At 40.9% G+C, this 22581-nt stretch overlaps 1 protein-coding gene across 10 annotated transcripts in view; it reads left to right on the top strand.

Annotated features, from left to right (window-relative positions):
* LOC103381632 (SRC kinase signaling inhibitor 1) overlaps positions 1-22581 on the top strand; it is a 73821-nt gene that overhangs the window by 46785 nt on the left and 4455 nt on the right. For 6 of the 10 annotated variants that reach the window (XM_025057577.1, XM_025057576.1, XM_025057579.1 and 3 more), the window contains 17 exons: positions 1617-1818; positions 3869-3998; positions 4529-4700; positions 8318-9249; positions 9801-9890; positions 10282-10322; positions 10584-10607; positions 12713-12873; positions 13519-13694; positions 13925-14055; positions 14346-14493; positions 16205-16529; positions 16801-17188; positions 17627-17769; positions 19004-19153; positions 19284-19385; positions 21378-21515. In XM_025057577.1, the coding sequence (XP_024913345.1) occupies positions 1617-1818; positions 3869-3998; positions 4529-4700; positions 8318-9249; positions 9801-9890; positions 10282-10322; positions 10584-10607; positions 12713-12873; positions 13519-13694; positions 13925-14055; positions 14346-14493; positions 16205-16529; positions 16801-17188; positions 17627-17769; positions 19004-19153; positions 19284-19385; positions 21378-21515 (3453 nt within the window). The remainder of the gene's footprint in view (positions 1-1616; positions 1819-3868; positions 3999-4528; positions 4701-8317; positions 9250-9800; positions 9891-10281; positions 10323-10583; positions 10608-12712; positions 12874-13518; positions 13695-13924; positions 14056-14345; positions 14494-16204; positions 16530-16800; positions 17189-17626; positions 17770-19003; positions 19154-19283; positions 19386-21377; positions 21516-22581) is intronic. The other 4 variants (XM_025057581.1, XM_025057583.1, XM_025057585.1 and 1 more) reach the window with 4 other exon arrangements.

Here is a 22581-nt window from a genome sequence, read left to right on the forward strand (position 1 = left end):
AGCTGCATCGCTCCTCCTGTAAATGAATTCTGTTAGGTTGTGAGGAGGGATGGGGGGCGGGGAGGGTGGGAGTAGTGGGTGAGCAGGGTGTACGCCCAGAAACCATATTGTTGGGTTTATTGACCATTACTGCAGACTGGAGGGCTTCTTACCACCAACCACAGGGAAAGTTCCTCTGCAGCCACAGGAAATTACTGCTGCCACAGTAAGAGAATACTGTAAATTCCCTCATCTTTCTTTGAGTTCATTTCCGATTTTGTCCTTCTCTGTTCATTTCTTCTGTCTCTTTGTCTCAGTTTCCTGAGCGAATGAGTTCAGACGATCATTTTTGATGCTCCATGAACACTTTGCGCTCTATTTTCTTTTTCTTCACAGTTCAATAAGCACACACTTTATAAATCCCACCGCTGCCTCATTGGTGTGAGTCTTGTGCTGTTGAGGGTTTTGCAGTGCTTGTGCTGATGAGACGCCATAAATCTCCACATGTATAGAAAGGGAGGCGACTGCATATACTGTCATCCATCACACTCACAGCTGGCTGTTGTTGTAAGGACTATTGATGGAGGAAAAAGCAAAGCCCCAAACCACGTTTTGTGTGGCTGCCTTACATTTTATCCTGAGTGTTTGTATGTCGTGTGACGTGTCACTGTTTCCCCCGTGTATGTTTACACACACATGCATGGCTGAGCTCCATGCATGCTCCCAGCCCGGTGGACACTGGAGGAATTCAAACAGTGCCCAGACAGTGTCCACAGACACCTGAGGTAAATGGTAACTGACTTCACACAGTGCTGTGGGAGCTCATTACTGTATTCTTTGGGCTGGAAAATGTCTGTCAGTAAGGATTCATTAAGATCCAACCTGGTGCAGCAGCTACTCATCGTAACTATAATAAGAGGTCTTTCCCAGTCTGAGCTCCCCAGAGGTCCACACTGAGTAGATCAAATATCAGTGGTAATCTTCATTAAGCCTTCAGAAGATAGAGATTCAGCTCTGTTGTTGTCATTGGAGCTAGCAGCAGTGTTTGCTTACCAAATAGTTGAGGCCAGATCAAAACTGTCCAATTAAAATTTATAACATGAAAATGTGTTATATAAGAATATATGTGTCAAAGACGGAAATAAGTGGATCTGTCTCAAGAGGGCTGTCATTTAAAAAAAAAAAGAAACATTCACAGTGTAATAAACTCTTTGACTCTCGGCTGTAATGCTTTTTGGTTTATCATTATTACTGAAGGCCTTTAGTGTGTGTTTTTCCAGTGCAGATGGCCAGTATCAGTTTATCTACCATTGTTAACTGAAGTGCTCTTACTTTAGTTTATATTTTTTTCTGTTGTGCTTTTGCTGGTACAATAAGTTATAATGGCTGCTTTGTCTGAGAAAAATATGTTTACGGTCTCCAAGGCTATGTGCTAAAAGCCCTATTTCCTCCTTCTGTTATTTTCATTTTGTGTATTTTCCAAGGCCAATTTCTATTATATACTATTTGCTTGCTCTGCTGTCAACACCAAAGTAATAAAGTGTAAACACCACATCCTCTTTATTCTTGCTATCTCTATTTGTACATGCTTTATCTGCTTTCCTCCCATTTCTAACTCCTAATCTTGTATCTTGCAGACTCGAACACCACGTGTGACGCGACTCAGCCCCACAAAGCCGGCTCTCGCTGACCAAGCCAACAGGGTATCCTTCGCATCTGCTGAAAATCTGGAAACCATGTCAGATTCAGATATTCCCATAGGCTTCAACAGAATGAACCGGCTTCGTCAGAGCTTGCCACTGGCCCGCTCGTCCAGCCAGGCCAAGCTGAGGGCGCCAGGTTAGACCACAGTTATAGATATCAACAAGCACAACATCAAATATGCATAAATACAAGCCTGCAGTATCATTTTATCTGAAATTACAAATGTGCCAGGGAAGTAATAGAGACATTCTCTCTCCAACCAAATACCATGATGATGTCCCCCCTTTTTGTTTTTCTGTTTTACACATGCAGCAAAATGTGGCCAGTCTAATATCTGGGCTTCACTTGTCCATGTCCCATTTGCCTTTATATGATCTACGTATGTAGCCAGGGTGGATATGATTTTTGTAACTTCTTATAGAACTACTACCACAGAATATAACCAAGCCTCCTGACATCACTGTCAGCCCTGTTGTTTATTTGTACTGCTGAGAAGCCTGGATGGACCAGACCTGTCTGAGGAACAGATATACGTCTGTCTGAGTGGGAGGAAGAGATGAGGTCAGTCACATCTCTCAGAGTGAATTACCAACATCAGCCCATGTTTGGTCTGGTTTCTAGGGCAACACTTGGCTCTTGGAGGAAAAAGTCCATTGATCGTCCCACTCGTGGTATCTTATGACACCATTCAGGGCAACCCTGAGGCTAATGTGTGGTTCAAAGTGTCTCAACAAACGATGCACTCACACTTGTCTCATTTACAGATTATTTTTTTTGTCCACCCACCATTTTTACCATGGTAGGATTTTGAGCATTTGAAGACTGTTTTAAAGAACAACAGTGCTTTCATCAGTTTTACCTGTCATTGTTCAGAGTTAATTTTGTTTTGTGTAATTCAATTTTCTTCTACTCAGTACTCCACTAATGATATATTTGTTGCATTTTCCTTGGATATGTCATTAGGTGTCACAGTGTCCTTGTCAGTTATTTTTACAGACATCACTTTTATTTATATTTTTCCAATAATCTATGTTAATTTGCACAGAAAGCCTGGATATTGCATATTTTTCTCACAGTGTTGCCAGATTCTGCCCAGTTGTATTATAGTTAAAGAATGGGTTCCAAACACCACTCATGCACAAGGGAACTTGATGATCAATAGTTTATAATTAGTCATTTTTTGGCTGTTTTGTTTATTTGTTTGATAATAGTCATACTTGGAGATTGACGTAAAAAACTGAAAATCAATTTACAGGGAAGTTCTGCAAAAACACCAGAAAGAACATCTCATTTCCCCTTAGTTTACTTTTCTCTTTTGTCACGTTAGAATATTTGCAAAAAACTTTAAAAAATAATAAAATGTGTTGTAGTAGTATATGTATCATGGAATTTGACATGGAGTTACTTAATAAACTGCAGTTGTAATTTTGATTTCACAGCTTCATTGAGGGCCACACATGTTCTATATTTAGTTTTTTATTGTGATGTACAGTATTATGGTCTGTCTGATATTATCGTCCCACAAAGTTAATTAACAGTTGAGTTTGGGCTGCAGTATATTTTATTTTGTCAGACAAAAGGAGACAGAGATTTTATTGTTGAAAATGATTTTACTAAACCACCTGCCAGCTTAGATAAATGTCTCTGACAGCAGATAAAACTGTCTGCTCTGCAAGACGATGTCTCCAGTGTGAATGGAGATGATGCAACAGTTGGAAATCCAGCCTAAAACTGTGTTGTTTTTTTATCAATGGGGAATTGTTTTATCGTTTTGAACATAAGGTGCAATGCATTGTCTGGCATTGAGATGAAGCTGCAAAACAAACCTCCATTTATCACAGTGGTGAAATGTGTACATCTCTGAACTTGATTTGACACACACAGCACACTGGAGGCAGATTGATGTGGGTTCACATTAAGGTACAAAGTATTTTTGGCCTGGAAAATTATTTTTGCAATCATAAAGTGAGATACACTGTACAATGACATTTGTTAAAACCAACGAAGTCGTAGTTATAAACCTGTGGTGCACGGATTTTTTGGGACTGAATTAAGGGCAGCCAGGCAGTGACTTGTTTACCAGAGATGACATTTTCCTTCTCTACTTTCATGCAACTTCACGGCCCCCCGCTCATTTCACCTACTGTGGATCTCTCCCACTGCTCCTCCTCATCCATAATTGCAGGGATCTTGTTCCTCCAGCTCGGGGAGGAGACCCGCAGGGTCCACCTGACCCATGAGCTGACCAGCCTGGACACACTGAGGGCTCTCATCGTGCACATGTTCCCCCAGAGACTCACCATGGCCATGCTCAGGTAGGTCTTCCCCACAGACGGCAGCTGTCCATCAGGCTGGTTGTTTATTGATCTGTCTGTTGACATGTACTGTCTACCCTTCATTGGTGCTGACTCTGTCTGTCAATCACAAGGTGACACATGTTACTCCATCACAGTGTATGTAGTGTATGTCTAGCCTAGCCTTTAGATGTCTGTAACTGCAGTCCCAACAGGGGGCAGAGTACGTCCAGAAAAACTAATTTAAAAAATACAAAAATAGTTACATTCAGGGCAACTCATCCACCACTCATCCACGAGGGTAGTGGTAGTGGTTGTCCGTAGGATGTACTTTAGTCCATTCCTACTGAATATTACATTTCTTATGGGTTTAATATTAGTCTGCCTCGAGTTCCTCCTCTCACTCCTCCAAGCCAGTTAAAGATTTTTCATTTTCTTCTCCTCTTAATGAATGAATGCACATCATGGGCAGATAACAGCTGCTTGAACTGTCACAGCACGGACTCTTCGTCACCTTTGTTTTGTTGTACATGTTGGTTATTGATGTTCAGGTCTCCCAGCACAGCTCTGCTGATTAAAGACCAGACCCGTAATATCTTCTACGAGCTGGAAGACCCACGAGACGTTCAGGACCGCTGCATCATCAAGATCTACTGTAAGGAGCCCATCTACGGCACCTACCCTGGACACCACAGCCCACATCTGGCTAATGGAGACCTGAGGGTAGGTGCACGTGTGTAGTAATCATCATTTTCATCAACAGTTAAATGTCATTCCTTCATGTAGACACATCATATTTACAGATGACTCAGTGTTCCTCTGCTTCAGCTGTTAATTATCTCAGTGCAAAAGCTGTAAAGTGATGCTGAGAGAAGTGGCCCAGCATCAGTCACAGTCACCTTCTCCTTTATTACCATTTCACTCTGTGTGACACTGGATTATGAGTCATCCATGAAGTTGTGGGATGAAGGTATTTTTTTCTTTCTACAAGAAGCAAATATACAAAGGAGAAGGTGAACTGAGTCATTCTTCTCCAACAGAACACACATTTTTTAGATTACAATTCAAACTGCTCTTAACCTTGTTTCTTTTGAGTTTCCTCAACATTCTTTTTTATAATGCAAGTGTTAAAAGGTAGGTAAGAAAAATGTTCACCATCCTAGTGCAAATCTCAAAAAAATTAGTTTACGTTTGATTCTGAGGAGTAAAGTGTCAGAGGCCTAACCCAAAGCATGATAACAATGGGTCTGGGGTTAGAGCCCCGAATCTGAGAATCTGATTATTCTCAAATCATCCCGACTAGCAAATTGAAAAAGAACATTAAATACATTAGATGACATTTTCAGATTAGTCAATTCAGACTCATATACATGTTTTTGAAGTATATCAGAAATAATTCATTTAAAGTTTCTGCTCCCTATTGCAGAAAAGGTGGAAGTAAAAAGGTTCAATTCTGACTTTGTCTTGACAGTATTGCCCAAACCCTTGTGGCACAGACTAATGTCATCATCCCAGCCAGACAAACTATTATTTATTATCGTCATTCCAAAACACATACAGAGTGTCCATGCAATGCCAACATTGTTTGTTAACATTACATAATAGTCTGTCTACGTACAACTTTATATTCAGTGAGTTCAGAGAGGGAGTCATGTGACTGTACTCCAGCACTGCAGTATCTGGGCCAGGGCCAGCTCTGGAGTCTTTCACATCCCAGGTGCTGAGTGGGCAGCATGCCTGCAGACTGTAAACTAACATAAACACTCTTCTCAGTTGATGGGCTGTGAGTACAGTCTGCCCAGGAACCGGTCACAGCCTCAGAACTCTGAGCTGTCCTAGTGAAAGATGGAGAGATTGTCTCAGTGTAGTGTCTGCTTGGATTCCAGTGTTAGTAACTCTCACTTTTTTTAAGGGTTATTTCCCCTTTATTCACACCAAATGAACTGACCAACCAGCATGTCCTGGTTAAACACATGAGCCTAACTCAAGTCATACAAGGTTTCAGCTCAGACCCTGAACCACCTAAGAATGTTTGATTAACTCTGCAAAGAAACCTTTGAGTTAACAAGTTTAAGTCAAGTCTGAGTCAAGTGGCCATAATTTAGGTCAGGATTTGAGTTGCAAGAGAAATGTTTGAGTTAAGCGTAGTCTAAGTCCTCAAAGTTTCAGGTCCATTTCCAGTTACCAGAAAAAGAATTGAGTGCAATCAAAAGTGTCCAAAAGTGACCGTTTGGTTACTGAGATCATTGAGGATAACATCTGTGGACTAGTGGGACCTAGGGGTAATATTGCCACCTACCTTGCACAAGGTTGTGGGTTTGATTTCAGGTTGGCTGACATCAGAAAGGTATACATCTTGTATAATGTTAAAGTTAAATTACAACCATTGTGACTCCTGATGATAGGACAAACTGAGAGCTATTTTATGCTAATATTCACAGCTAATAAACAGAAAGAAGAGATTCTTCTCTGTAAATAAAGCCTCAGAATCATGGCTTCATTTTGACTGCAGTAAAATACAGGCATGATTGCATTCATTCCTTTATTCCTTGAATTCTGCTCTCCAGTTTTCTCCATCTCAGACCCAGCACCTGTAAGTGAACATCTTTTCTGTTCGGTGGCTTGTCCTCATTGATGAGCCACTCTCAGATTTAGCTCAATTCATCATTCAAAAGATGCAAGGTGTTGACGGCCTACACCTGATGAGGAAAAAAAACAGCCGGTGATGTTGGTCTTTTTTAGAAAGGAGAAAGCACTTACTGAATGGGAGTTTGACCGTTTAGACAATTAATAAAAATGACAGAAAAAGCTGTCAGCAGATGCTGCATAAGCAACTAGAATAAATAATAGTGTTGACACCCAGGGTTTGTGGCTCTTTGCATGAATGCAACCCTTCGTTTTGGTCTCAGTCTCCACCTCCAGCTTTGAAAATCTCCCTGGCATTTTACAGTCTGATGAAATCAGCAGCTTACCTTGAGTTTTATGTGTCCCAGGTACGTGGGCTGTTTCTGTCACATCCAAGGTGAGTGACTAGGACATCTATGTGACGGTCTGTGTGTGTGTGTGTGAGTTTATTGAGCCCAAGCCAGCAAGCCCTAGATTATTCCCTGATTGCAGCCTACAATAGCATGACCGGGATTACTGAGGTCCATCCAGCACAGCCAGAAAAGGGTTAAGGGTGAGATTGATTGGCAGACACACTGCAGCAAGAGGATTGGTCAGATTTGAGAGGTGCCTTGGGATGGTCTTGTGGCTTCAGGGGGTCTTTCAGGTGGGAATGAATTGCCCATGTGCCTTCATTGCGGTAAAAAAGATGGTGTCAATATGATGTTGTTGCTAAGAAACAAGATGGAAGATGATGGCGCTGGAGTCATTAGTCTGCTGCCAGGCCACCCGCAGGGTGTTGTTGTAAGAGGCCTAAGGGTTATTATGTGGAAATATTGGTTTTACAATTTGCATCTTCTCCAGGAGATAGCATTGTGCGTCATAAGCAATTATAGCACTGTCGTCTTTTGTGTTCCATGCTGAGGCTATTATTCTTCCATGACACAGTTTTCACTTCGATGTAAAGCTTTGGCTCTCTTCCTTCTGCTTGGCTTTGTTTTACTTTTCACCCTGACATTTGTTATTGATGCAGAAAGATAATTCTTTTGTCCTTGTTCTGTCAATACACTGTCACAAGTGCTACTGAAAATTAGCCTAAGTAGACAATTCAGAGCCGTCTTTGTCTGTCTTCATCCAGTATCTGTGAATTACTGTGGCATCTCAACGTGGAGCTGCAATTTTAATTCCACTTAACAGCAGGACTCAAGAGTAATGTATGACACTTACTTAGTCTCACCTTGGTGAGGCAGAGATGCAGCTATGTCAGGGGAGTGTGCTTTCACTGTCAGATTGAACAACAAATGGGAGTGAGGAAAAACTATGACCACATTAGAACATTCTTCAGCTTGTTCTGTTTATTTGTCACTTTGGTTGATGCCTCTTTATACACAGTATGGACATTGAAACCTGTCAACTGTTAATCTGCCTAGATTATAGGCCAAAACAATCTCTTAACCTTAAAATAAAGTCTTTAGTTGAACCATTCCAGACTATGGAATATAACAAAACAAATCACTTGGAGTTGCATCAAAACATGTTCCAAATCTTTCATAATTATTCCAGGATTCAATGTGATTCAAACAACCTAATAATAATAATAAAACACCTTGTCAGAGCTGTTAAGGCTGTTTTAGTTTTGAAATCAGTCGAATTATGCCAAAACATATATTCTCAACATCTATTTTTGACTTACCCGCCTACATCCCTTGTGTACATTAATGTTCTTCTACACACAGAGAGAGATGGTGTATGCACCCCAGGACTCTCCACCCAACCGCCGCCTCAGTAACCCCCACATGTCTTCCCAGCACTCGTCCTCCTCGGCTTCACCTCCTCAAGGCTCTCCTTCCCGTGCCCGCCTCCTCTACAGCAGTGGCAGGCCTTCTTCGTATGCCGGGCCACCACACAACACTCACTCCCTTCCCCACCCGCATTCCCAGGCTCATCACTCTTCTCCCCACCAGCAGCCACAGCTCCACCAGCCCCACCACACGCCCTTCTGCACCTCCTCCAGTGCCATCCTGGAGCGCAGGGATGTGAAGCCCGATGATGAAGTGGGGGGTTCCAGGAGCATGGTGCTGCTGAGAGGAGATGACCGTGGCGGCGGAGGGATTTATGCAGACCCTTACTCTCTGGGACCAGAAACAAGTCGATTGAGTCTTGCAGCAGGTCCTCACTCCCCTTTGCCGGCCAGAGCTGACCCATATGGCTCCTTATACCGCCGTGGAGGAGGAGGAGGAGGAGGAGGCGTTCCAGGACCTGGATCAGTGAGAACACTCACTTCCTATTCAGCAGCCGCTTTACAAGGGGAGCTGATGGAAAGTGGTGCCCTCTACAGGCCTGGAGGACCCCTCTACAATGACGCCTATGCTGCCTCCATGTTGGCCATGGGGCTCCGGGTGCCTCCACCTTCCTCCCCTCAGAAGATTCCTGACATGAGGGATTCATATGCAGGCACCTTACCTGGACGTGGTTCTCCAGGCCGCCAGAGTCTAAGGAGGGACTCTCTGACCTCCTCTGTGTTTGGGGACAGTCCTAAAGCTCGTGGTGCTGGACAAGGGCTGGGTCTCACCTCAGAGCAGCTCTGTCTGATGGCTGGTCCTGGAGGAGAAGGAGGCAGTGTTGGAGGTTTTGGATCACCTCTGCTGGGGAACGAGACAGAGACCAGGTAAGAACAAAGTCTGACATTTCAGTGAGGGTTATGGTCTCTGGTCACAGTCGGTATCTTTTTATTTTTTAAACCATACACTTTTAGACATAAGACATAAGATGTCCCACTGACCTAAGATAACCTTAACCTTTTCCCCATTAATATTACAAGGTTATTCCTGTTATTTCTCAGTGTAGTGTCTGAAGTGTGTCTCAACATTTTTTTATTTAGCAAATTAAATATAGCAAAAAACAAACCACAAACTGATGTACATCTCCAGACAGCCTACCTTCCATTTCAATTTGTCTCTGCCATGTTACCATAATGACAATGTTAGTTTCCTATTCATGGTCTATGTTTCCAACATGTCTCTGCACAAATGCTATTGTGTAGGCTTTGGTATTCATCATCAGTCTGATGTAACATGACAGTTTCCCCTTTAAGGATCAATAGAGTAAATCAATTGTTCTTATCTGTGTTATCGCTTCATCTAATTCTATCTGCACATTAATTCACCCATCCATTTATCCACTCTTGTATCCATCCACCTACTCCTCTATCCTTTTAAGGGAGCGTATGGAGGCCATGGAGAAGCAGATAGCCAGCCTGACTGGACTGCTGCAAAGAGTCCTGAGCCGAGCACCTGAAGCAGACAGCCCGTAAGACCAACACTCTGATATCCATGTCATAGTTATTTCCTCAAAACTTGAAAAACGTTTTTCACAAAAAGTGAAATGTTAGAGTTTCAAATATCCTAGGATTTATAAAGAAAAGAAAAGCAACTGATCCAATAAGGTCGACCTTTACCTTTGTACCAGCGGTTATATCAAATGTGCCTAAAAATGAACAAAGAAGCCACAGTGTGGTAGAAACCATAGATGACTCATGTCTGAAAACATGCACATGTATTTCTGTGTTCAAAAACACAGAGCAGTGTGCATATATGGGTGCATGGATTTGCACCATTCTTCATTAAATACTAAGAGCTCTCCAGCAGATCAGTAGAGAGTGTGTTCTGGCTCTAAGTACTCTGACACTTGCCTCTTCCAGGGAGAAGATTGAATCAGCCAGCGACTGCTCAGGAACTGACAGTAAGTGTTCACTTCTGCAAGTGAAACATCAAATCGCTCTCACTGTTCTCTGCTGCTGCTGCTGCCTGTTTTAATTTCAGATCACCTCTTCGCTGTAATGTGTAATTTTGAAAAATGCCTTGTACTGTACATGATGACTCTGCCTGATTTGGTTGATTTTTGAGTTCACTCTGTGTGTGTTGCTCTTTCTGCTCCTGCTGCTTTGGTTTCTGCTGCTGTGTAACCAGAGCTCACGCTTTTTTATTTTTTATTTTATTTTAGCTGGACGAACTAAAAAAAAGAAAGGTACTTGTACTGTAGCTATTCCTAGAGTGTATTTTCCCATTAACCCCAAGTCTGTGAATGTGTGTGTGTGCACCAGAGTATAAAATGAGCGTAGTGCTATATTTTTGAAACAACCCTGAGTTTTCTTCCTTGGGGCTAACATTTTCCTTTTCCTAAGCTAACATTTCTGGCTAATATTTAGCATTTTTGAAACTGATGTTTAGCTGCTGTATTGTGGTCATTTATCTCTGTAATCAGAGTATGGCAGATCGTGTTTTTGGGTTGTAGCCCTTGTATTATCCCTGCAGGAGGTGCTAAAAACACAGTTTCAATCCATAAGTTAAATCACGATTTATCAAAGTGTAGTGTGAGCCCCCCAAGAGTGGAGCAGAAATATTGAAAAGGGAATGCATCAAGTCAAATGGATCTTGTCAACATGAGGGGGTGATTGTAAGCAGTAGCTGTCAATGGTGAATGGCATCTTTCAGATCTACTCAGTCTAGGTCTACCACCTGAGAGTATAGTAGCCTCGCTGGGTATGAGTTAAATATTTCTCAGGTCTCACTTTCCTGGTGTGCACACACATTTGTTCTGTCTTGATTTATCTTCCTCTTAGCTGGTGAAATGACACCAACTAAGTTGTTGTTGTTGTTAACTCGAGTTGCATTGAAACCCTTGACAGTAACAAATTCTCTGACTGACCATTCTACTTATACAGTATGAGACACATTAAGGCCCTTTTTAATACCCGTTTTCATAAATGCTGACTAAAAAGTGGGCCGAACAATTACACATTACAAGGAAAAAAAGTATCTTTTCTTGATGAGTTGATAAGAATTTGCTTCACACTGAAAACAGATAAAAGAAACTCATTAATAAATATTCTTTTTATCTGATTGTAGAATCAAATTGTGTAGAATCAAATTGTAGATAAGCTCTTAGTCCGTTATTTAATTTTGAAGGGAGAAAAGTTCATCAGAAGAGTGAATTATTTCCTAAAATGTAATTGAGCTTTTGTCCTTGGATAACTTTTGAATCTGTGTCAGATAGTCTAACCATAAATGGTTCTAGAAAACTCTTCAGAGCTCTTTACCTTTGCTGCACACTGTAGTCAGTGGGAAGTTAATTAAAGGGTGAAACTATGGCTCCCCAGCCATAAATTATGTTTTCTTTTTTCAACGTAATTTGTAATAAGCATATATAATATATCATACTCTACACTCCGTATCCAGCAGCTTTTCAATGGCCCATTTGTGGCCACAGTTAATCATTGAGAGGTGAAGCAGGAGTCCACCACACAGGAAACATGTGATTTATAAGAGGTGAACACAAAGTACTCTGGTACAGAAGGACTGAGGTGGGCTGGGGGTAGGGTGTAACTTTTCAATTAAGGCTCTCGAAATTAACATGCTTATTAATTTGAGAAGATTATCTGGTTAAATTGTAATTCAATTTACTGAAGTTTGATGTTCTATAAACCTCTGTTAAGATGCTCAGGAATGACTTAAATAACTGTGAGAAAATGTACAAATTTGGCATGATTTGGTTGTAAGTTTACATAATTTTCCATATTTATAATTCCATTAGTTACAGCCCTATTTACCATCCAAAGTATTTATCATTTGACCAAATTTTGAATGCAACTCTTCCAAAGTTCTCACTTTTATTGATTGTCTTCTGTTGCTCTGTGTTGTTTGGCATGAGCTGTGTGTGTGTGTCTACTTCCTAACTGCTGTCAGAGCAACCGCTTATTTCCATTTCACAAGATGATTCATGTTTGGCTGCTTAGAGGAAGCAGTTCTGTAGTAACTGTGGGATATTTGGATTTGATGGAAATGTGTTTCCTTCCCTAAGAATCATCTTTGTTTGTGTCGACTTTTCATAGTGTTTATTATTGTATGTAGAAAAGATTCTAATTGTCAATCGTCCTTTACCTGCAGCTCAGATAGAACTTGTCCTCATCTGGATCTGACAACAAATTACCAAATTGACATTTATTTGTTGAATTAAGGGATTTCTTTGGGAAAACTTCTATAACCTTGTCCCTTTACTGACCAAAAGAATCAAACAAACAAATAAAAAACAAGGACAAGTTCATTGCAATTAATCAACATTTACATGTGCAGCTTTGACACCGTCTGCTCCTTTGGCCCTAATGCCCCCTCCTTCCTCGGGGGCCAACCAGCCTGTGACTGTGTCGCGTCTCCAGATGCAGCTCCATCTGCAGGGCCTGCAGCAGAACACTGTCGCGCTGCGCAAACAGCTGTCGCAACTGCGCAACATACAGGTGTGTTTATTTTTACTTTATTAGTGGCAATAGACTTTATGTGTTAAACACCTGCAGCCACACTCAAGGTCACTGGAAGGTCAATTTTGAAATAATTGCAAGTCACAGAGTAAAAACAAAAATGTAATTAAAATAGGTAAATAATAATACAATACGTCTTTAGTCGGTCACAATACAAAGGTGAAAAGGTTAGATGAGAATGTTCTTAGTCAAATTAAAAACAATTATGACATTAAAAAAGATATTTCTCATTTAGGTTTAAACACGTTTAAATAATGTTGCCGTTGGAGAATTCCTTCTGTTGTTTCTATCTTCACATATTTTTCTACTTGAGTTTGTTTAAAACAAAAGGTTTGTTTTATTCCAGAGTTTAAAGTCAGGCACTCTTTAAAATAATAACACTTTAGTATCTCTGTCTTTGTTCACTGTGTTAAACGAGTTAATATGAACAAACAGAAAAGCTTTGTAAACATTGATGTAATAATCTGTTTCTGTGCAGCATTCTATAAATAATGGAGACTTTTCATGTAAATTAAGGATATCAATATAACTTAAATATAAAATGGTCAACTATATATAAAAACCAAGCATAGATTTTCTTTTTTCATTCAGTGGCTTTAATTGTCCCCTGACCCTTTGTCCTAGTTGGAGAACCAGGACGTGGTCCTGTCCCTGCTGAAGCAGACAGAATCAGAGCTGAGCCTCATGATGCTGGATGCCACACGCACCCAGGAAGACCCTCTGCAGAGACAGCGCCTCCTGGTGGAGGAGGAGAGACTCAAGTATTTGAACCAGGAGGAGCTGCTTATCCAGCAGTTGCAGTGAGTCCAGAGAACCATTGATTACTTTTTTACAACCAGCCCAGTAATTAGACAGTAATTAATCTTGTTAGAACCTGAGGTGCAGTGAAACACGGCAGGACCTCACACACAGTGAGGGCTGGGTACCAAACCTCAGTACTGTTTAACATTTACACTCAAAGCTCAAAGGTCAGATCTTATATAATCTGCACAAAAGCCTGATAGTGAATCTGAAACCCAAACTTTTCCAGCGATCTTGAGAAATCAGTGGAGGAGCTGCAGAGGAATTCATCCGTCAACCACGGGCTGGTGACAGAGCAGGACGTGGAGCAGAAGAGCAAAGAACTGAGGATGCTGGGAGAGACGCTGACAGAGCTGAAGAGTGAGTCTGCTGCCTTAATGACCTGCTGTACATCTGTGGTGATGGAGATAGAAATGCTGAGTCTTTATGGTTCTTCATATAGTTCCCGGAAACACTCATTAGTATTTCTGGTAATAGTTTATTTGTCAATATGATTTAATCAATGCAGAGCGTAAGTGTGACATGTGTCATGTACATTCAGTTTAATGGTGTAAACACAAACAATAACCATAAGTAAAATGGCTGCAGTCTCCTCACTTCACACTTCATTTTCCCCCCAAACATCTACAAAATACTCCATGGTCCCGCAGATCAGTTTCCCAGCCTGCAGAGCAAGATGCGGGTGGTGCTGAGGGTGGAGGTGGAGGCTGTGAAGTTCCTGAAAGAAGAGCCTCACCGTCTGGATGCCCTGCTCAAGCGCTGCAACTCTATGACCGATGCACTGAGCACACTGCGCAGGTAACCACACATGAAGCAGCTCACAGTTGGTTAGACACAAAACATACAGTAGGCTGTATATAAGAGATGGATGTAGCCAGCTGCAGAACAGACCAGGAATGAGTTGTTGAAGTAACTTTGTCTCTCTTTTAGGACAAGGCTCTGGTTAAATGTTGGTATTACTTTACCTTCACTGACATTCTGTGAATTTTGTTTTTGGGAATTTTTGAAATGACTATTTTTTGTTTTCAGTAATACTAATAATAATAATTAGATTTTATTTTGGCTATTTTCTTTATAAATATTAAGCTAAAAGCTAAAAGTTTATCTGAAGCTAGAAATAAATGATAATCATTATTCTGTAAATATTTTTGAGCTGATGAAATTAGAACCTTGGCTTACATCTGACCTTCCTCTTTTAACTCGTGACTAATTGTAATAATTGTCAACTGGGATTTTCTTTTTTACAAAAACAAAGATTTTTATTTGAAGATTTTTAATTTCTTTAGTCTCCAGCAGATTTTCAGGTTTTCAATTTTCAAAGAATTTCCTTTTATTTGGAGGTGTTAGTGTTAATATCAAACACCACAGATTATCACAGGTTTCCTACAGTTTGTTCCAAATTAACTGTTTCCTCCAAGTCTTATTTTGAGTTAGATACTTTGTTAAATTATTGATTCAAATCAATGATATAAACTCTATTACCACACATTCCCACCAGGCCAGCTGAAATAGATCAAATGAAACAGTGTATTCTTTTTCTCCCTTCAGACCTAATCAGAGCCTGTCTGCATCATTTAAACTGTTCTGAACATCAGCTGTCACCTTCAATGACTTTTTAGGGTTTTTCCTCTTGTCATCACACATTTCCCATCTGAGGTTCATCCCTCAGGAGTTCTCTGTTGTAGAATCGAAATGAAAAAAAAAAACCCTTTTCTTTCATCTCGACCATGCCTGTGTGAAAAGTTTTCTCAACTCTATCCGAATCCTCTTATTACTTCCAAACTGATGCTGCAGGGAGTTTTCTGGGATAAAATTCCTGCATTAACATTAAAGAGATTTAAAGCCAAACGCGGCCCGTCTGCACGGATCCATTCATCATGTTTTATTTGACTGATGAAAAATGAGCATAACGTGGTCGGCTGAATAATTACCTGTCAGTCCTGGAGGAGAAGTTACAGTCGAAGCGGCGAGAGATCCATCAGAGGGAGTTTGCCCAGGGCAGACTGCTGCGGCACTTTTACTGCTTATTGCCGATGCTGCTAATAATAGTCAGAGGCCGTGGTCTGAATGAGTTCATCAGAGCAGCTTCCCAAGGAGAGGATCATTTCATCAGAGCAGGGTGTTAAAGAGGACGCGGGGAGACAATGAGAGTTCAGAGTCTGTAACTTTTGGCTGCACATGTTAGAACAGAGTTTCATTTTCCACTACAACAACATTCAGACTGTAGCTTCACAGTATCTACACAAAGTCATTGTCTTCTAAACACTATTTTTCATATACCAATTTTCATTTGTCTTTGACCAGTGTTGATTTCTTAAGGTTAACTGTTTTTGTTATCCGATACCATTTTCATTTTCTTCTTTGGCTCAAGCTGTTAACAAAAGTTAACTTAAGTATCAGGTACTGCTGGTTTATTTTTTTAGGTTTATTAATTATAAAATACTTTCTCATGCACTGTGTCTTTTCCTGACACTGGTAGTCCCTTGATGCTGTCCTGTGTGTATTGTAGTGTTCCCTTTCCCTCTTGTATGTACAGACAAGTCACACAGGGAGTGTGGAAGGGCCATGACGACCTCTCCAACCAATCACAGAAGAGAACCGAGGAGGGGAGTCGCGGCTCGGACATGGACATCCTAAACAGCCCTCCTCTTAGCCTCACAGACCTCAGCACCAGCACCGGTCTGGCCAACTGGATGCCTGTGTCCTCAGGCGAGACTGAAACATCAGCCCCAGAACAGGACACGCAGACGTCACTGTCCTTCAGAAATCGAGTCCTGGATGAGCTGCCAAGCCGACGCCCTGCTGATAAGTCTGTGTCGGCCGAAGTCAGACTGGTAATAATCAGTGCTTCATTATAGGCTCTGCTGTAAACTAATGATATATGAACATCATTCAACACTGTAGGCAGGCTGCTACTGTACTAGCCAGATGGCAGTCACTCATTTACATAAGAAATTACACCTGGAGGTGGTTATACTGCACACAACACCGTCAGTTTATAATTTGTCTGCAGTTGTCTGTGTGATACCAGATGATACAATCAGTTCTTGTGTGTGTACTTGTGAGGAGGTGGCATGTCCATCATTTGTGTGTGTGTGATATCAGGCAGCAGAGCGGGACTGGGAGGAGAAGCGTGCCAGTCTGACCCAGTTCAGCGCCCAGGACATCAATCGTCTGTTGGAAGAGACCCAGGCTGAGCTCATGAAGGCCATCCCCGACCTGGACTTCGCTGCCAAGCACATCAGCAAGCCCGTGGTGCCGCCTAAGCCTCAGATCACTATCCCAATATCCTCCACCGCAGCGACCTCTACTGCAGCCAGCACCACTGGAACAACAACAACCCCCACCCCCCCCACCACCACCACCACCACCACCACCACCACCACCACCACAACAACACCCACACCCAGCGGGGAGCAGCAGCCTAGTAAAGTTCAGCTGGCTGCACAGAAGCTCAATAGTATGGAGGGGGCTGGTTCACATCGGGGGTCTGGTGAGTCACTCCAGCCGTTTGTCTTTCATACAATGCTAAGTCAGGTTTTTGAAGGTGTTGAAATTTCATCGTCCAAAATGAGCTGTCAAAAGTTAGCAAAATACTAAATGGTAGCTGTAATCTGTTGAAGGTAGATCGTAATAAATGTTTTTGCCAAATGTTTTGTGATTTCAAGCGTATGGAGAATGATTGAAAAATAAAATATTGCTATTATTTTATTTTTATTATTGCTAATATTTTATCAAAAATTGCTACAATTTGACTAATACCAATAGATAAAAGTCCATGCCAAAATAACAGTTACATTAGTCTTTGGCTAAGTTGTTAAAATGATTTGTTTTGAAAGTGCTTGAATTGACATGGAAAGTTTGAGTTAATTATTTAGTAGATGTGAACATGGGATGTTTTAACTTCAAAAATATTGTGTTCTGTTCAAAGTGGACCTCAGCCCTGCTCGGTACCGCACAGAGAAACCCTCCAAGTCTCCACCACCGCCTCCACCACGACGAAGCTTCCCGTCGGCCCACGGCATCACCACCAACCGCACTGGAGAAGTTGTAGTCACCACAAAGAATCCAAAAGTAATTCTATGCTGTTGCATTCATACTTGACTGGTCTACATTTGGTGTAAAAGATGTGGACCACACTTACTGGCTCTTTTTTTTTACTCTCTGTGGCTTTTCTTGCATCAAGTGGGGCAGTTGTGCCGTGAACTGGAGTAAACTCACACAGAGCTAGAGTAGCTTTTGAGTCATTTTTTTCTCTCAGTTTTGTCCATAAATAAATGGCTTGGTCTTGGTTGTTTTTGCAGTGGAGTAATAGACGTCCACCTGCTGAAGCTGGAGATCTGTCTCCTCCTGCACAAACTGTAGGAAAGTCAGGCAGTGATTCACTCACTAACATATTGGTCTCTAATAAAAAGCTCCTGACTGTGTGTTATTCACATTTTAATGACACTGTGTGGTCTCATCTGTCTCCGAACTTTAGTACGTCTTAAAGTCACCCTACAGACAGACGACCATCTGTAAAATCCCTTATGCTACTAAAAAAACTTCACGTTCTCTCCCAGTTTTAAGTACTGTAGAAATGTATTTCAATTAGCTTCTTATGTTAAATATCAAGCTAGTTTTAATATTCATTAGTAATGTTTACAAATACATTCTTTTATAATATAAGCCAGACATTTTGCTATCCTAACTTTTAGATTTTAGTCCATTCCCCGTTTTCTGGTTTTCTCATCTTCCCTGGCTAACTCCTGTATTTTGAAAATTTGGTAAATATTCCTTTTGCCTGCATTTCTGTTTTTCTCACTATATTTTAGCTAACATTTTGAAGCTAGCTGTTAGCCATATCTACTTTTTTATTATTTCCTATTAAAAGCACATGTAGCTTTTTTAGTTACGCACGCCCTTCTTTGCCCTTCTTAGTCTTATTTTTGAGATATTAGATTAATTTAAATTAGATTAGATTTTTTTTGATCACTCATAATATACAATAATACAGTTACAATTTTAGTTATTTTTTGTGTGTTTTGTGTGACTTGATGCTTTTTCTTATCTTTGGACTGAACTTAATTTGGCTTTCAGCTTTTTTTCAACCAGTCAACCAGTTTTAGCTTTGTGTGAATGGGCCATTATTGTGTGCAGAGGTTGAACTGCTTATTTGTCACCAGAGATCCTCATGGTATATTTCACCAACTCAACCTGCTGTCAGAGGAATTCATGTTCAGGAAAATTCAGATGTTCTTTTCTGTGTCTTTCAAACTGGGACTCTGAAAACCATAGTGATTTGTCTCTCTCTGTTTGGTGTGTGGAGGTGGAGGATGAGGGTGATATTCCCAAGACACTTGTGAAGCTGAGGCGCATGCCGTCTGACGCCCCTCGTCCAGCATCAACACCTCCTGTGATCGCAGCGACTGCGATTCAGGATGAGGATGACGAGGAGAAGATTATCGCCGAGCTGGAGGTGAGACTGATTGGATGACACGCATTTGTCAGTTACACAGATGTGTAAAAAAAAAAAACAAGGTTTTTATTTTTTTTTTGCAATAACATGTATGTGCTCCAATCTCTCGACCAACAACCACAAACCAAAGATATTTCAGAGAACAACAGTAAAAGGTTGTAGTAAAGCATACAGAATCCTGCCAAAGGCTCCACCCATCCATCACTGCACCTCCAGAACCCTGGTCAGAAAGGTAACATTTGATCTTCTCACAGCCATCTGTCGCTCTTCTGGACTGTTCCTTCACTTCAACTCAAACACTTGACTCTGTCCTTTTATTGTTTACTTTACAGATTCTTTACAAATCAATTAAAAAACCCAGTGTGTTTGTATGTATTCGGAGGTCGTACAGTTCTCTTACACCCATGGATTTGTGTGGTTCCTGACGGTTGTGATGTTGAATAATGACTCACCCATGCTTGAAGTCTCATCTTCAGTTATTTTCACTTCCCCTCCCTGCTGTGGCTGCTCGGCCACAATCAGCAGGACGGGGTGACACCACAAGTTAGTTTTCATTATCTGGGAATAACAGGACCTAATACCAGGTGTAGTGGAGGAGAGTTACAGAAATATTTCAGTGGCCTGAAATAAAATACAGTTCTTGGTGGTCACATAACAGCAGAATGAAAACAGTGTTTTTACAGCCATTACTGGCTAAATATTTGATTACAGAAGTCACAAAGCTCGATGTTTTAGATTCGAAGTCTAACAAAGGTCTGGATGCTTTGAAATGTAGGTCTGTTTGAAAAAAGTAGATAACAATTACATTCAATATTTATTTGGGGTTTTTCTCTCTAAGAAATGCCCAAAATTCTTTAGCTGCTCAACTTCTCTTTCTCACATTTTTCAGAGCTCCTCACTTTCTACTGCCGACCTTCACTTCTCTGATGTTTCTCTAAGTGTTTGCAGCACGATCTGTGTTTAAGGTGTTCCTCCTCCGTTCGTCCTTTCTTTAACCTCCTGAGATTCAAACCATGTCTGTTGCTGTTTTCAGTTGTAGCCGATGTCTCGCTGTGAGGTGCAGTGGGTTCATAGTCTGTGAGTGACAGCTGTGTCTTTGCCTTTGATACGTGCTAAAAAGAAGGATGCGTCTTTGTCGTAGTTGTCAAACAGCAGCATTGAACAGGTGGTTGTCAGAATAAACATAATGAGACGGAAGGAAGAAAGGAGACGTGGAGACACCAGCGCTGATGTTTGATTACAGCAGACATCTTAAATCTGTTTTAAAGTCCATTCACTGAATGTAATTAGCACTTTCAAAATTGTTAGCCAGACAACACTAATTATTTTTAATAACTGTCATTAAAACTCACAGTTTAGGGTATTTGTAATTTCCATACATTTTTAAACTCAAATTTATAAACTTGACAAGTTGATAAAGACGTGGCTCCTGACCCTGATCCAGCCCATTTGTAGGTCACACCTGGACTGAACATCTATGTGATGAGGCTTTAAATGTGTTTTTTAGTTTTACAGTTCAATTAGACTTAAAAAAGAAATCCAGATAAAACAGAAACAACCCAAAATGGAACTTGAAATTTGGTAAAAGTAGTTCTCTGACACAGTATAACCAAATGTGTTCAAGTCTTTCCGTATGACTTGTTTTGCTGAATCAACACAAAATAAAAATATGATGCATATTGTTATTTTGTGTCCGATGCAGACAAATAACAGCAATGCTATTGTTATGTTTTGAATATTTAAATATTCCTTTGTGGGGAAAAATAAACAGTGAGATAGTTTGATTTGATAATTGTGTAGTGGGAGGAAGTACAGACATTTGGCCATATTTAATTACAGTCACAGATTATACCAAAGAGACAAAGTTTCCAGACTACAGTACAAAAAACACAGGGACCTGATGTGAATTTATATTTACCAGAAGATGATCACAGCTTTCAGTGCCCTCAGAACGCCTACAGAGAGAAAAGAAAATGACAAACTTTAGTAAATCTTAGCTTTTCTAGTAAATATTTATTAAGACAAAAAGAGAAAATCTTTCATGGTGAGTGGATGCTGATTGGACAAAACCAAACCTACACAGGAAATGTTTTATCCTCATCTGTGTCGAGAGTCAAAGTCAAACATTTGTGAGAGAATGTTCTGTGAATGCCGTAGCCAAGAAAGAACCGATGTGTACCAAAATGACTGACGTGAACCATCTGTCTCCTCCTGGTTCTTACAGAACAGCAGCAACTCTCCAGGACCAACCAAAGGTCCAACAGTGGCAGCCAGACTCAAACACCTGCAGCAGAGCAGCCTGGAAAGACCCAAAGGCCGCAAACAGAAGGAAGATTTCCCCAAAGTGCAGGGCCAGCAGCAGGTATTCCACTTCTAAAAAAAAAAATACCCAAACTCCCACCCCCTGACGCTCCGCCTGCCTCTCCTCTCCTGTCTTCTTCTCTCATCTTTCTGCTGTCACTTCAGAAGGAGTTTCTTCCCCCTGTGACTTTGGGCGTTATGAGAAAAAACTGTATGTCAGAAAATATGAGATTAAACACTGAACCCAGGAGAGGAAACTGTGCAGAAAACCTTTCATTTTCTCTGGTTGTTGACGTGTCTTTTGACATGGGAGTGTTGGCTGAGGAGTTTCTTTGTTGCTCTGATTATGTTCATGTGTCTTTGTTTTGGGTAAAGAAGGTTTTTGGTGCTTGATATCTGTCACATCATCTCACATGATCATCAAGACTTAACATTACCTTAAAAGAAAATGCCTCAGAATAATTTTACCTCCAATCTAAGTGGTGACTCAGTGATTTTCTTTCTTTGTCATAAAATCTTTTTTTCATTCCTTTTTACTCTACTCTTCCAGTAACAGACACAAACTGCTCTCTTCTAGCGTAAACCTGTCCTTTAAACCCCAAGGTTACCGAAAAATACAGTAAACAAACCTCCAAACTCCAGCTAAAAGGCACATCCATGCAGTAAGTGCAGCCACATGTGATGGCCTCTTAATGCCAAATAGCATTTCGTCATTTTGCAAAATGACAAGACAAGTGTGGAAGCAAGGTCACTGGAAGAAGCAACGTGTTTTTAATTGCACAAAAAATAGAGGTTTCTAAAAGCAGAGAGAAAACAAACCCAAGTCATACTGTGTAAAGCTTCACTTCCTGGCCACTTTCCCCCTGAAACTGCAGAGTTTTATCTGCAGTGACGTTACTTCATCCCCGTCATCTATGATTATTCTTTATGTTGTTCACATTGTTTTTACCAAATTCTTTCTCCACCATCTACTACTTGGAGCAGAAATCTCAGACTCATCAGATGAGAGAATATATTTTCTATATTTCATCATCTAATTCTGGTTAGCCCTCCTACTGTCCTCTGTCTCGACTCTCTTTGGACCACTCTGTAAATACCATACACGGTTGTTGGTAGAAATCCATTAG

Source organism: Cynoglossus semilaevis, chromosome 8, assembly GCF_000523025.1.
Source record: "Cynoglossus semilaevis isolate Cse_v1.0 chromosome 8, Cse_v1.0, whole genome shotgun sequence".
Lineage (NCBI taxonomy): Eukaryota > Metazoa > Chordata > Actinopteri > Pleuronectiformes > Cynoglossidae > Cynoglossus > Cynoglossus semilaevis.